At 39.6% G+C, this 13,056-nt stretch overlaps 1 protein-coding gene across 1 annotated transcript; it reads right to left on the bottom strand.

Annotated features, from left to right (window-relative positions):
- Positions 1–1,889: 1,889 nt before the first annotated feature.
- Positions 1,890–12,550, bottom strand: LOC108708598 (glycoprotein-N-acetylgalactosamine 3-beta-galactosyltransferase 1). Its single transcript, XM_018247479.2, has 4 exons — positions 12,463–12,550; positions 9,289–9,474; positions 4,327–4,994; positions 1,890–3,705 (listed from the first exon to the last, which is right to left on the bottom strand). Exons 2-4 carry the CDS (start codon positions 9,470–9,472, stop codon positions 3,487–3,489), a joined length of 1,071 nt encoding a protein of 356 aa, XP_018102968.1. The 5' UTR covers positions 9,473–9,474; positions 12,463–12,550; the 3' UTR covers positions 1,890–3,486.
- Between the last annotated feature and the right edge of the window lie 506 nt (positions 12,551–13,056).

The following is a 13,056-nucleotide window of genomic DNA, read 5'->3' as shown; positions in this document are numbered from 1 at the left end:
AATGTAAGTGATTGGAAGTGTTAAATGTTTTGGAGACTGTAATGTGTAAAATGCACCACAAGGTGGCAGGGTTGTCATGCAAATGTATGATAAAGGTTTCATGTAGTGAATTAGGGAAAGGCACATGCACTGCACTGCAGTGAGGACAGTACATGATAGGGAAATGTTAAAAGCACATGTACAGTGAATGTTAAGGGGATGGTTGTTATGGGATAGTATATAAAGGGATGAAACACAGTAATGGGTGTTCAGTGGATGCTTCTGAAGAAAAGTAGATAGTGATAGGCTACCGTAAAAGTACTAGGTACTATAGATAGTGAGTGGACCATGGGTAGCCAAGACCCCAACGAGGAGTAAGTGGCTTAGGAGCCAAGGCTTTGCCAGTGAGGGCTGGAGTGTTAGGGGGAATACGAACATCCTGAAGGAGGGACGCAAGAAAAATCCTATCTGGAGTAGGCCAGAGGGGCATAGGATGTATGCTGGACTAGTAGGACCAGAAGGTGGAAAATTCCTATCCTAAAAGGTCAGCGGTGCACTGCCGTGGTGTCAGCCCGACTGAAGTAGGAAGGTGGTAAGTCGCCTTGGAAAGGGGTGTTCCTGTGTCTCCAGTGATTTCGTGTGAGGGGTTCGTAAAAGGAAGTTATTGCTCTGCAAGGAAGGGAGTAAGTGAAACCCATGGGACTGTGTATGGACTGTACAAAGTTAATGGATACTGGAAAGCATTACCAATAAAAGTTCTTTATTTTTGTGATTTTATCATCGTGTGGATATCCATCATTCCAGTGAAGGTTGGTTGCCATGGTGACGGCGGGGCATTAACCCTTAACCCCCCTTACAAGCGCTTTTATCCTGGTGGTGCACCCTAGCTTACATGTCTAAATTATATGCAACTGGGGAGGGTCCAAAGGGATGCACCGCTGCTGTGTGTCCTCCATGAATACAGCACTACCTGCATAAGTCAATGAATATCTCAGTTGTATTAAGGAATGACAGGTTGGAGTGCAAAGAACTGCAATAATGGTTTTGCATCCATGTTTTGCATTATGCACACTGCCCTGCACTTGAAGGGGTGGTTCACATTTGAGTTAACTTTTTGTATGTTATAGAATATCCAATTCAAGCAATTCTGCAATTGGTCTTCATTATTTATATTTTATAGTTTTTGAGTTATTGACCCTTCTCTTTTGCCTCTTTCCAGCTTTCAAATGGGGGTCACTGGCCACATCTAAAAAATGAATTATCTGTAAGGCTACAAATGTATTATTATCGTTACTTTTTATTACCCATCTTTTTATTCAGACCCTCTCCTATTCATATTCCAGTCTCTTATTTATATCAATGCATGGTTGCTAGGGGAATTTGGACCCTAGCAACCCGATTGCTGAAATGGCAAACTGGAGAGCTGCTGAATAAAAAGCTAAATAACTTAAAAACCACAGATAACAAATAATTAAAAACAGTTGCAAATTGTTTCAGAATATCACTCTCTCCAATACATCATGTTAAAAGTTAATTTAAAGGTGAACAGCACCTTTAAGAGATAAGCCCTCATAAATCACTTCTCTGACCCTATCACTAGGATTATGGATGGTAGCAATTAGAACATGGACTGAGACCCAGTTTAGTTTTTTCTTTGAAATTCAACCCATTGTCTGCAGGCGGGATGTGCAGCCGGGCCCCACCCCCCTCCGTACGGCCACAATTACTAAAGAACTCCCTGAGGGGGTGCAGGCCCTGGCCCAATCACTCCCCCTGCTCCCCCGGTAGTTACGCCACTGATTGTCCGCATTTCATTCGGAACTAGAAATTTCTAGTGCTACTAATTTGAAAGCCTGTAACATTCTTATCACAGTTGTTCCTGGGCTTTTGTACTGCTGTAAATCCTGTAATTTTAGCTGAACAGGAAATGTCCTTTATTTTAAAAACTGAACAAGGAACCTAAAAGGTTTTTATATAAATTGACATTACACACACATTGTTTATACAAAAGTGTTGAATAAACTGTAAAATAGAACATATCCTTATACTGCACCAGTGTAATGAAAATCCTTTACAATATATTATTGTAAACAGTGCTTTAGTTATAATCTGTGTTTAGTGATGTAATTTGTGTCACATGACTGAAATAATAACGTATTTCCAGTTGTAAAATAGGGGAAAGGGTGTTTAGGGGTGGGGCAAAGACTTAAAGGGCAGAAATCATATTCCCAGAGTTTTGACGTCCTGTGGGTAATGAAGAGAATTCCATGTATGAGCGGGGTCTGCACAGAGTTGGGAGGATTTTTCCTTCTATTGGTCAGGCATGGCCTGGGGCAACTGGTTGTTTTTTAGTGGTCAGGGATGTCATGTGGTTCCAAGTGCATAAAAGGAGAGGGGTCTCGTGGTTATGCCTCTTTGGACCTCACTTGCTAAAGGGGGTGGAAGAAGACCCTTAGTAGGAGGCTATGTGCAAGATAGGACTATATGAGGTTAGATCCTGGCATAGCTTACTGTAGGTGCAAGAGATACTCAGAGGGTTTTTAATAAAGCAGCACCACCAAAGAGTGCAGAAAATGTTAATACCTTAGACTTCACCTGCCAGTGTGGGGTGCAAGTAAACAGGCTTTTGAACTTTGGATGGTGCTGTTTACCCTTATGGTTATATTTTTGCCCAGGAAAGTGACTAATGTCAGACATGCATCATTTTTATATGGGTGAGTTCTGACTTCTTTCCTTGTCACTGCTTTTGCCAGGCGATTTGGGTGAGCCACAATATTAAAAATGGCTTTTGCTTAAACTGACTTGACAGAGCTCACATTAACCATGCTGATGTGTGCAGAATGGGGTTCTAAGTACTAGTTCAGTTCAGTCTGTGGCCTATTTTGTTTTCAAGTGACAATGAATTTCGCCAATGGATGGTGGCAATCATACTGTACATACATGTTCCATAGCTTTGATGCTGACTACAAATGAGTAGCTACCTGAAATTAAGCATTGAACTCATGCACTGAGATACTAACCCCCATATGTTATAAAAAGCACCAAGTTTGCGCAGATGCAGTAACTGATAGTAACCAAAAAGATGTTTACTTTTAAACAGGTGATCAGTAAATGCTATCTGTTAATTTACTGCTATGGGTAACTGCACCTGGATAAACATAATGCCTTTATTACATGACATATGCATTAAATCGGATTTACCTTTGGACATATTGCTATTTTGCTCTTGGTTTTCATTTGTTTCACTGCTAGAACTATATTTTTTTACTGCTTCCATAGCTGTTGAGGAATCCTCTATTCATTCTTCATTCTTACAAGTGCTTGGTTGCTGTTAGCTAACCTAGCAAGTAATTATTAGTTAAAATTCTAAACTGACAAGAGATGGTCATCAAATATTATACACAGTAAAATACAAAAAAGGTTGAAAACAAAATATCATAGGGAGTCATTGTCTAGATCATTCTAAGACTTAATTGTAAGTCCAAATTCCCATGAAGTCTCAGGAATTCAAGGTTTGATGTCAACGTCAGATATGGTTCTATTAGATTGCACAGTTTCATTCTGAGTGTGAACAGGGAGCTTGTCTGCATTCTCTGGTAGCAATGGCTGGTAACGATATTGGTATCCATATGGTCTAAGGTGGTACGCAAAATATTCCAAAGTGTACATGTATTCAGGACTAATGTAATGAAAGGAGTTAGCCAGATCTGAGCAGCACTGGGGGCCCTGCAAAGCAAAATACACAACATTCATCATAAAAATCCAAAAAGCACAGTTGTTATACAAATAACTTTTATGAATTCCAGAAATAATTTTCAAGAACTAAGGTGCACTTGGTGCTCACTTAAAATCACTTGTACCTGGCACTCTGCTCCTTACTAGACCAAAAAGGCAGTGCAAAGAGTAGAGTGAAGCTAGAGGGCGGTGGGGGAAATCCTACCTGTCTCTTCCTTTTAAATCAAGAGTTGTCTAGGGGCCTGTGGCCAGTCTTAAAATGCATAGCCTAGTGTGCAAAGTGCAATTTTTCGACAAAAATCAGCATGTTTTTTTCACAGAATTCCAGCATAGTTGCAGACAAACATTAAGTTGCGACCATCACCCCAATTAGCCTATTGGTGTATGTTATACATCAAAACAGGCTGGACAGGCTCATTTGTGCTATGGTAATTTGTTAGGAGCACTTATGGCTGCAAGAACCATCCATTTCCAGACTAATGCACTCTTGAGTGCCATAAGAAGCATTGTTGAGTCTCATTATTAATATTTAAAAAAAAACATGTAAAAATTTTAACTGTTTGTATATACAGAACATGACTTAGAACTCATATTTGTATTTTGAACACTAACCTCCACAGCAGGATAGAAACTGTAGATCCAGTACCAGTGTAGCTTATTGTGATGATATCTCACATTAAGGTGGACTTCGGGGGAAAATGGGTGAAAAGTCTCTCTTTTCTCAGTGTCCCTTGAGTCCCCAGCTATCACTCCCACTAGCGGCATGCAGAAACCCAATGCTACATCTTCTGTTGGGGTTAAGTGTTTGCAGACACCAGTACGGAAACCTTCCACAAAGCGTTTAAGAGCTTCCCTGCTAAGAACATATCCAGCTCCTCCACTCATGTAGCCCTGCTTGATATATGGTTTGAAGCGCTTCCCAAAGTAAATAGGCTGGTCAGGGGTATAATTTGAAAGCATCCATCGTAAATTGTCCACTATTACAAATGTATCATCATCTGCCTTGAGGAACCAGTCCATCTCATTTAAGTAATGCTGGTGGACATAATTGAAGGCGCGTATTGTTTTCCAAAAAAGTTTGTCTCTGCCTTCCCCAGTTTCCAGACCAATTGTGGGGAAGTTGTCATCAGTGGTGGAGCTCATGAATAGCGCTACATTGCAGTGGCGGGTCCAGGAATTCTTCACATGAATAGTTTTGGTCTTTAGGTTTGATGGTGCAGTCATGATCCAACAAAGTACTCTGACCTTTTTCGAGAGTTCCTCACTCTCACTACTGTCTTCTGTGGTGTAAAACAAGGAAAGATTTAGTAGAAGCAATGGGAAAGCACTATTATCTACATATGCATTGTTATGTTAAATAGAAGGTTTACAAATTGTATTTATCATAAAAAAAATCATGTTGCCAGAATATTGCATATTTTGAAAATTACAGCACAACCACAAAAAATTCTCACATTAGTAGGGCGCCAACTTAAAAGCAGTTTTGTATCAGAGTTAGTACTAGAAATGGTTGCCAAATAAAATCTATTTTAACTTTTAACACATAGCAGTTGTCCTTCTGATGGCATCTCCTGTAGCTGTCAACTTTGTATCACTGGGGTCACTGTGTTATGAAATGCTGGAGTCACATGTTGCATTTCTTGCTAATGGGGTATATTTATCAAAGAGTGAAGTTAGAGATCGCCACAGTCCGCCAGAGTGAAATTCGTCTCTACGAGCCACAAGCTAATGAGTGTAGACAAGGGGGTATATTTGTCAAAACGTGAAGTTAGAGATCGCCACAGCCCTCTAGAGTCAAATTCCGCCACTCTCCATTCATTTCTATGGGATTTTTAAAAGCGTATTTATCAATGGGTGAAAGTGAAAGTTCATCCTTTGACAAATACGCCTTTCAAAATCCCAAAGAAATCCCATACATTTTTGTGAGATATTTTATGCAATTCAAATAATGTAGAATATTAATAATATGCTCAGTGTCATTCTGGATTCTGTATTTTCTCTATGGGATTTTTATCAATGGGTGAAAGTTAAAGTTAATCTTTTGATAAATACGCCTTTCAAAATCCCATAGAAATGAATGGCGAGTGGCAGAATATCACTCTAGAGGACTGTGGCGATCTCTAACTTCGCTCTTTGATAAATATACCCCATAGAGTGTCATCTCTCTGCGTAAGTAAAACAAAGGGGTATATCCATACCATCCTGCAACAAATGCTTTAGCTTAAAGATTTGTACAAACTATGTCACTGTGGTCAATGACTTATGACAGTGAATCGGGGCGTAACCCCTTTGTCAAGCTTGACAAAGGGGTTACGCCCCGAAACGTTGCATCCGCAATAAATGAGCAAGGGGTTTCCCTGCTAGAAGTAACCCAAGTTGTGCCAGTGATTTCTTGCCTTTCACGTTGAATTTGAGGTTGCCAACGCCTCCTTCACTAGGCACCTGGGACTTGTACAGATCGGGAAGGCCAGGGTGTGCGAGGGTAATTTCTTCTCTATTTCCATTATGACAGTGAATCCCTGCAGCATAAACTGTCAAGGTTTTTGTTATCCTATAGGAATTCAGTTCATGCAACTACAAGCTGTACCACTGCAATGTTATTCATGTGCCACAATATTTGGTATTGGTTAGACTTGCTGAAACCAGATCTTAGTCATCATGTGAAAAACCACCAGTTTAATATAAGGGGAGGAGAGAGGAGAATAATGCGGCAGCTTAGGGGCCCATTTACTAAGGGTCAAAGTGAATTTTCGAATTCAAAAGCTTCAAATTTTGAAGTCATTTTTGGGTACTTCGACCATCGAATAGGCCAAAATTCGATTCGAATGGAAAATACTTCACAAATTCGACCATTCGAAAATCAAAGTACTGTCTCTTTAAAAAACTTTGACTTCTACACTTCGCCACCTTAACGCTGCCGAATTGCTGTTTAGCCTATGGGGTACCTCCTATAACCTTTGTGTTTGGCTTAGTTTTGAGTAGTCAAAGTATTTTTTTGTAAAACGATTTTGAACGATTTTGAACTTCGACTATCGAAGTATCAAATTCGATGGTTGAATTTTCAAAAATTTTTAACTTCAAAATTCGACCCTTAGTAAATGTGCCCCTAAGTGTTGGACAAACCGTATTGGCAAGGAACTGCAAAGGGCCTATCAAATGGTTACCAGCAATTGTCACTGCTCAGGGAGGTCCACGCAATTGTACAGTAAAAGTGGTAGGCCATCTATTTTGGCATTGTCATATTGACCAGCTACAGTATGTAATACTGCAGTTACCTCTGTGCAAAACCAGACACAAATCCTTGTTGGACTTCCCTCTACCAAAGTGGTACCACTTGAACCCTCAATAAACAGACTGACATAAGAAGTATCCCATAGGTACTGTGATCTATAATGAACAAATAAGAAGCACAGCATTATACAGTCAAGGAGGTGAGACATACTGCTGGAAGCTCAGACTCAGAGCCAAGCTGAATAATGAAAAATACCAACTGGGGAAGTTTAAAGCAGAAATGCTGCTATCCAGAGAGGACATGTGGGAACTGGGAAGTTATAATTATGGATAGACCAGATATTAATCCTGAGGAATGTGATAAGAAAAACAGACACATGCTACAATAAATTGAAAGATGACCAGCTTATTTATATAAGGCATCTGAACACTGCTAAAGGCACATGGGAAAAGCTACATGAAAGATCCAGTTAGAATAGTAAGCTACTCTTGCTAAGGAAACTCTACCAGATGAGACTAGGCACAGGATAATACACACAATCGTATAAATGTAGTGTTGGAGATTGTGGCATAACTCTCTGGCCAATTGGAGAGTATATAAAAGACAGTCAAGTATTAATCATACTGCTGTGTAGTCTACCTGACTCATACAGCGCACAGATTAACATTCTGGAGACAAGATCTGAAGTTAACCAAGCAATAAATGAATGCTGGTGCAGAAAGAAGTGAGCTGTCGACAAATCAGACAGTAATAATGAGGCAGTCCTTAAGGCCACAGATACCTGTAGCAAAGAGAACAGAATATACTTCAGATGTAAAACACCATGACACTCCAAGAAAGACTGTTCAACAGGGAAAGCAGAGCAAAGGACAACATTTCCAAGAAGTTCTAAACAAACAGTCAGATGTACAATAAATAACAGAGATCAGTGGCATGGAACTTTTACAGCAACAAGCACTCACCCAACCCAAAACTGGTATATAAATTAAGGAGCAACTCACATGACAAGAGAGAGAAATAATAAAGGAACTATATATATCTTGATGATATCTAGATGGAAGTAGCAATACTGCTGACGTCCTGTCCTGATTCTACGCCTGCACCGTCCTGTCTTGATTCTGCACCTGCACCATCCTATCCTGATCTACGTCCGCACAGTCCTGTCTCATCCAGTCTGTTCCTGTTCTACACCTGCTCCATCCCGCTCCTACCCAGTCTGCTCCTGTCCAGACTTGTCGCTCTCTTCTTCTTCACCCTCTCCAACCTGTTCCACTCTGACAGACTACTCCCTTGTCACCCTGTTCCTGCCTTTCCCTTTGTGTTCCGTGGGCACAGCCAGTTCCTTCCTATAGGACTCATCTTCCTCCTCTTCATCAACTGAACCCCTTACCTAACCCTTGACAGTTAACAACTTTCTCTGCACCCATAATCTGCTGGACCCTGTGCAGTTTGGCTTTTGACCTGCACACTCCAATGACAATGCCTTATGTGGAGTTGTAAATGATCTAAAGGCTGCCAAGGACACTATTTTAAATTTCCTGGACTTATCCTCTGCTTTTGATATGGTTGACTATTCCCTTCTAATGCAAATACTCTATTCTATTGGTATGCGCCGTCAAGTTCTTTTTAACTGCTCCTTCTCTATTGTCCTTCTTTCTCTGAGCTCTGTACTTGGTCATCTACTGTTTTCCCTGTACACTTTCTTCATTTGGCCTTAAACATCACATATATGCAGATGATCCACATATCTTACTGCCATTTTTTTCATGGATGACCAATGCCACCTTAAACTGAACCTTAGCTTAAATGGAGCTGAGTGTATCATACAAAAACTGTAAAACTTTCTCACAAATTTTCTATGTGATGATCATATAGATTACCTCTCGATAAGAGATAAAAGCAGGTGGGGAACAAGCCAAGAGAGGCAAGTGTAGGCAAGGTAGACACTGCTAGTACTGGTAAATGGTAAAGAAGGTCATTGACAACATATATTACATTTCCCCATATATGTTTTTTTCCCCAGCCTGATAAATTCAGTAAAATTGTTCATTAAAACTATAGAAATATGCGAGGTATAAAATTGTTTGCGAGAGGTTGTGCTAACTTTCTTTTTGTATAAAGCAGAAGAATCTGCGCAGAGCCAATGTGTGACTTTCAGTGAATGCTTCAATCCTCTTTAGATAAATGTACCGAACATCCAAATTATGAGCATAAGATGAGAAGAAGGAGAGCACTCAAACTTTCTTTTTGCCATAGAAATTCAACAAAATAAATAGACCAGCACAGACTATTTTTAGAACACAAGCATAACTTTTTTTGTAGAATTAATTTTGCTAAATTACCTGGAAGATGAAAATGGGAGATTCCATCCCCTGGCAGGTCTTCAGCATTCTTCCATGAACGAATCTCTAACAGATGTGATTTTTGTCCAAAAAGTGTGTAAACCATGAAGTAAGCAAAGAAAAATCCTGTGGAAGTTCCCAATGTCAGTGGCAACCATGCATTCTTGCGACATAAATATGGCATTGCTGCAAAGGAAAGGTTTTCGCTATGAACAAGGTATAATGTATCTTAGCAATTTCACACTGTGAAGTTACACAACATTTCATGCTATTAACCATCTGGTTTAGTCATGGAGGGATTTTGCACTGAAGATGTAAATAAGAGCTTATTTTATATTTTATTATGAAAATCAGAAAGCAGTGTTCACTGCAAATTCTTTCCATAACTAAACGAGGTGGTTAATGACATGAAATGGAAACATAAAAATGGAACATAACGCCATCTTGTAAATTTTCAGCCTCAGATACCTACCTGAATGGTACTTTTTCAAAATGTCTTAACTCCCCCAATTGTTTTTTTTTTTTGTCTTATGGGGATTTCTGCGAGCTGCAGTTACATAGTATTTTGACAGGAGGTCGGGTGGCTCAGATTTAAATGAAAATGAAGAGATAATTTGCACAGGCAATTAACATCAAAGGGGCTGAGGCCCTATATTTTTGTGTCTACAACTGGTAACACAGAATGGAATTGTGTGTGCCAAATTCAGTTTTTCTGACAATATACAGTTCAGACATTTGAGATCAAAATCTAATTTTCAGTCTGTTTTGAACTCAGGCAGACAGAAGACACATATCCTATTTGGCCTTCAAAACACCATTTGGCTCCAGAAACAGAATTGTTTTATTTGCGTACATAGAGAACCATCTCTCTGCGTAAGTAAAAAACATAGTAAAAAAAAAATAAACACAGCTTATTCCTTGGTTACCTAGAATAAGGCCTAAGAAACGAGGTATTTCAGGAAAAACCTCTTCTACACTCACCAGCTTGTGCCTCACACATCTGTGGGATGTGGAAGTTGTGCAGGACTCAATGGTTATGCTTAAAATGTATTTATTACAGTTCCAACATTTCTAGCTACATACAGACATTTGCAAGAAAGAAGTATATTTAACCATAGAGAGCAAGCAGAAATGAAGCTAGAAAAGTTCATCCACTATCAAAAGATTACTTAGTAATGAAATAACATTTAGACATGCATCTCCCTAGTGGACCACAACAGTCCTCCTCCTAGCTAGCATAATTGTCCTTTCAACTTGGAGGCACCCTGCTGTGGCTGCTCATAATTAGAAGTCTGACCAAAAGGCACATTCCGGGAAGAGTTAACACAATTCACTATATGAGCAGAGTCATGGTGAAATACTTGTTTCTTTAGTTCCTTGGCTGAATGGGGCAGCCACTTGTCACTGGGAACTACTTTGTGGCAATCCATGCTGTCCATTAAGGTACTGTTATTGTTGCCTGTCTTCATAATGTACATTGTATGACACAAGTCCAGTAACATCAGTTATTGCTACAGAGACCCACTTTGGACCAGCTTCATAATTAAGGCCATGCAATTGATCATTAGGAGCAAATGTACGTAACGTCTTAGAGGACAGAGCTGATTGCAGATTCTGTTGCTATTTCCTCTCTACATCTTCAGTTTGGTCTGGATTAAGACGATCAATACATGTTTTAATGGAGAAGGAAAGCTACGGAGGCATTTTATTGCCAATAGATAAGCTGCAATAGTGCAAGCTAGAATATTTTTATTCTGTAGAATGTTTTACCATACCTGAGTACTCTAGAAGCTCTCTGTTTGTTTAGGATAGGAGCTGCAGTATTAATGTGGTGTGACAACACTTCCTGCCTGAGTCTCTCCCTGCTCTGGGCTCAGATTACAGTAGAGAAGGGAGGGGGGGGGGAAGAGGAGCAAACTGAGCATGCTCTTGCCCAGGGCAATGAGGTTTAAGCTGAAGGCAGGAAGTCTGATACAGAAGCCCATGTGTACACAATAGAAGGAAAGAAATGCAGTTTTTCTTTTGACAGGGGACTCAGAGCAGCATTACTTTGGTATTTGGTTTACTGGTGTATTTAGATGGACCTTTCTGATAAAGCTTACTTAGTTTTAACCTGTCCTTCTCCTTTAAGGCTCCGCCCCATTGGAATCTGAGCAAGATGACACCTGCGCTTGGACATTGGGTAACATTCTGGGCTAAAAGAATCCCCACTACTTTATGCCATAAGGCCATTCTAACATATATATTACATTACTTAAAGGGATACTGTCACGGGAAAAAAACATTTTTTCAAAATGAATCTGTTAATAGTGCTGCTCCAGCAGAATTTTGCACTGTAATCCATTTCTCAAAAGAGCAAACAGATTTTTTTATATTCAATTTTGAAATCTGACATGGGGCTAGACATATTGTCAATTTTCCAGCTGCCCCAAGTCATGGGACTTGTACAATCCCTGTCTCCTGCTGTATTTTGCCTTCCCTGTGGTCCTTGTTTGTGCCATACTCTGCCTGCCCTATGCTCCTTGTGTGTGTCATACTCTGCCTGCCCTATGCTCCCAGTGTGTGCCATACTCTGCTTGCCCTATGCTCTCTGTATGTGCCATACTCTGCCTGCCCTATGCTCCCCCTGTATGCCATACCCTGCCTGCCCTATGCTCCCTGTGTGTGCCATACTCTGTTTGTGTGTTCCATGCTCTGCCTGCGGGAGATAAACCTGGTGGGGTTTGTTAGCATTTGGAAATAATTGTTAGGGGTCCCCAATGTGTTTAATTATTTGCTGGGGCTACTGTGTTATGCACAGTGGAGGATGAGGATGGGATTTAAGGGTATGTCTTAATATGACTTAATAAACATTTTTCACATATGAGTGATATCCCTGCAGTGAACACCAACCATTTAGTTTTTTTGTGGTACCTCCATTAATGTGGATATGGTCTTTAGAATTCTTGTCTTTAAAGCCTTACATCTACTAAAAAATATTTTAAACATTACATAAACCCAATTGGACTGTTTTGCATCCATGTTTTTATCATCACAGAGAAAAGGAAATTTTTTGGATAAAATAGGGTCTATTGGAGATGGTCTTCTCGTAATGTGGAACTTCTAAATAACGGATCATATATCTGTACAAACAAACAAACACTCCTGCCATATTAACACATTTTACCCAACTACCTGATTATTCTTCTTGCTGTTGAGCAGCACTGTGCAAAGGTTCTCTGAGCTTTGAGAAGTCAGATCATCCACTAGGATACTCACAGTGTTTCCTATAAGAGAATAACATCAAATAGGTAATGTAAAAACATCAGGCTAATACTAATATGGCAAAATTATAAATTGCATGCAAATACAATGTTATGATAAATGTAAAAAACTGTTTACTTTCTGTTTTCAGTATCTGTTTAAAGGGCTTGTTCATCTTTGAGTTAACTTTTAATATTTTGTAGAGAGACATATTCCAGGACAATTTGCAATTGGTTTTCATGTTTTATTAATTGTTGTTTTTGAGTTATATAGCTTTTTATTCAGCAGTTCTCCAGTTTGCAGTTTCAGCAATCTGGTTGCTAGGCTTCAAACTACTCTAGCAACCATGCATTGATTTGAATAAGAGACTGGAATACAAATAGGAGAGGGCCTGAATAGAAAGATGAGGGACAAAAAGTAGCAATAACAATAAATTTGTAGCCTTAAAGATCATAGATAGGGTCAGTGACCCCCATTTCAAATCTGGAAAGAGTCAGGAGAAAGGGGCAAATAATTCAAAAACGG

This window comes from Xenopus laevis, chromosome 2L, assembly GCF_017654675.1.
Source record: "Xenopus laevis strain J_2021 chromosome 2L, Xenopus_laevis_v10.1, whole genome shotgun sequence".
NCBI classification, from domain to species: Eukaryota; Metazoa; Chordata; class Amphibia; order Anura; family Pipidae; genus Xenopus; species Xenopus laevis.
This window is presented reverse-complemented; position numbering and strand designations above follow the sequence as displayed.

What these genes read in the sequence shown, in the direction of transcription:
- LOC108708598 (XM_018247479.2), bottom strand. Translation starts at nt 9,472, where the DNA reads ATGCCATATTTATGTCGCAAGAATGCATGGTTGCCACTGACATTGGGA. An exon ending in CTCCCATTTTCATCTTCCAG is followed by an intron (nt 4,995 to 9,288) that starts GTAATTTAGCAA and finishes TTTACACCACAG; the next exon opens with AAGACAGTAGTGAGAGTGAG. An exon ending in GTTTCTATCCTGCTGTGGAG is followed by an intron (nt 3,706 to 4,326) that starts GTTAGTGTTCAA and finishes TTTGCTTTGCAG; the next exon opens with GGCCCCCAGTGCTGCTCAGA.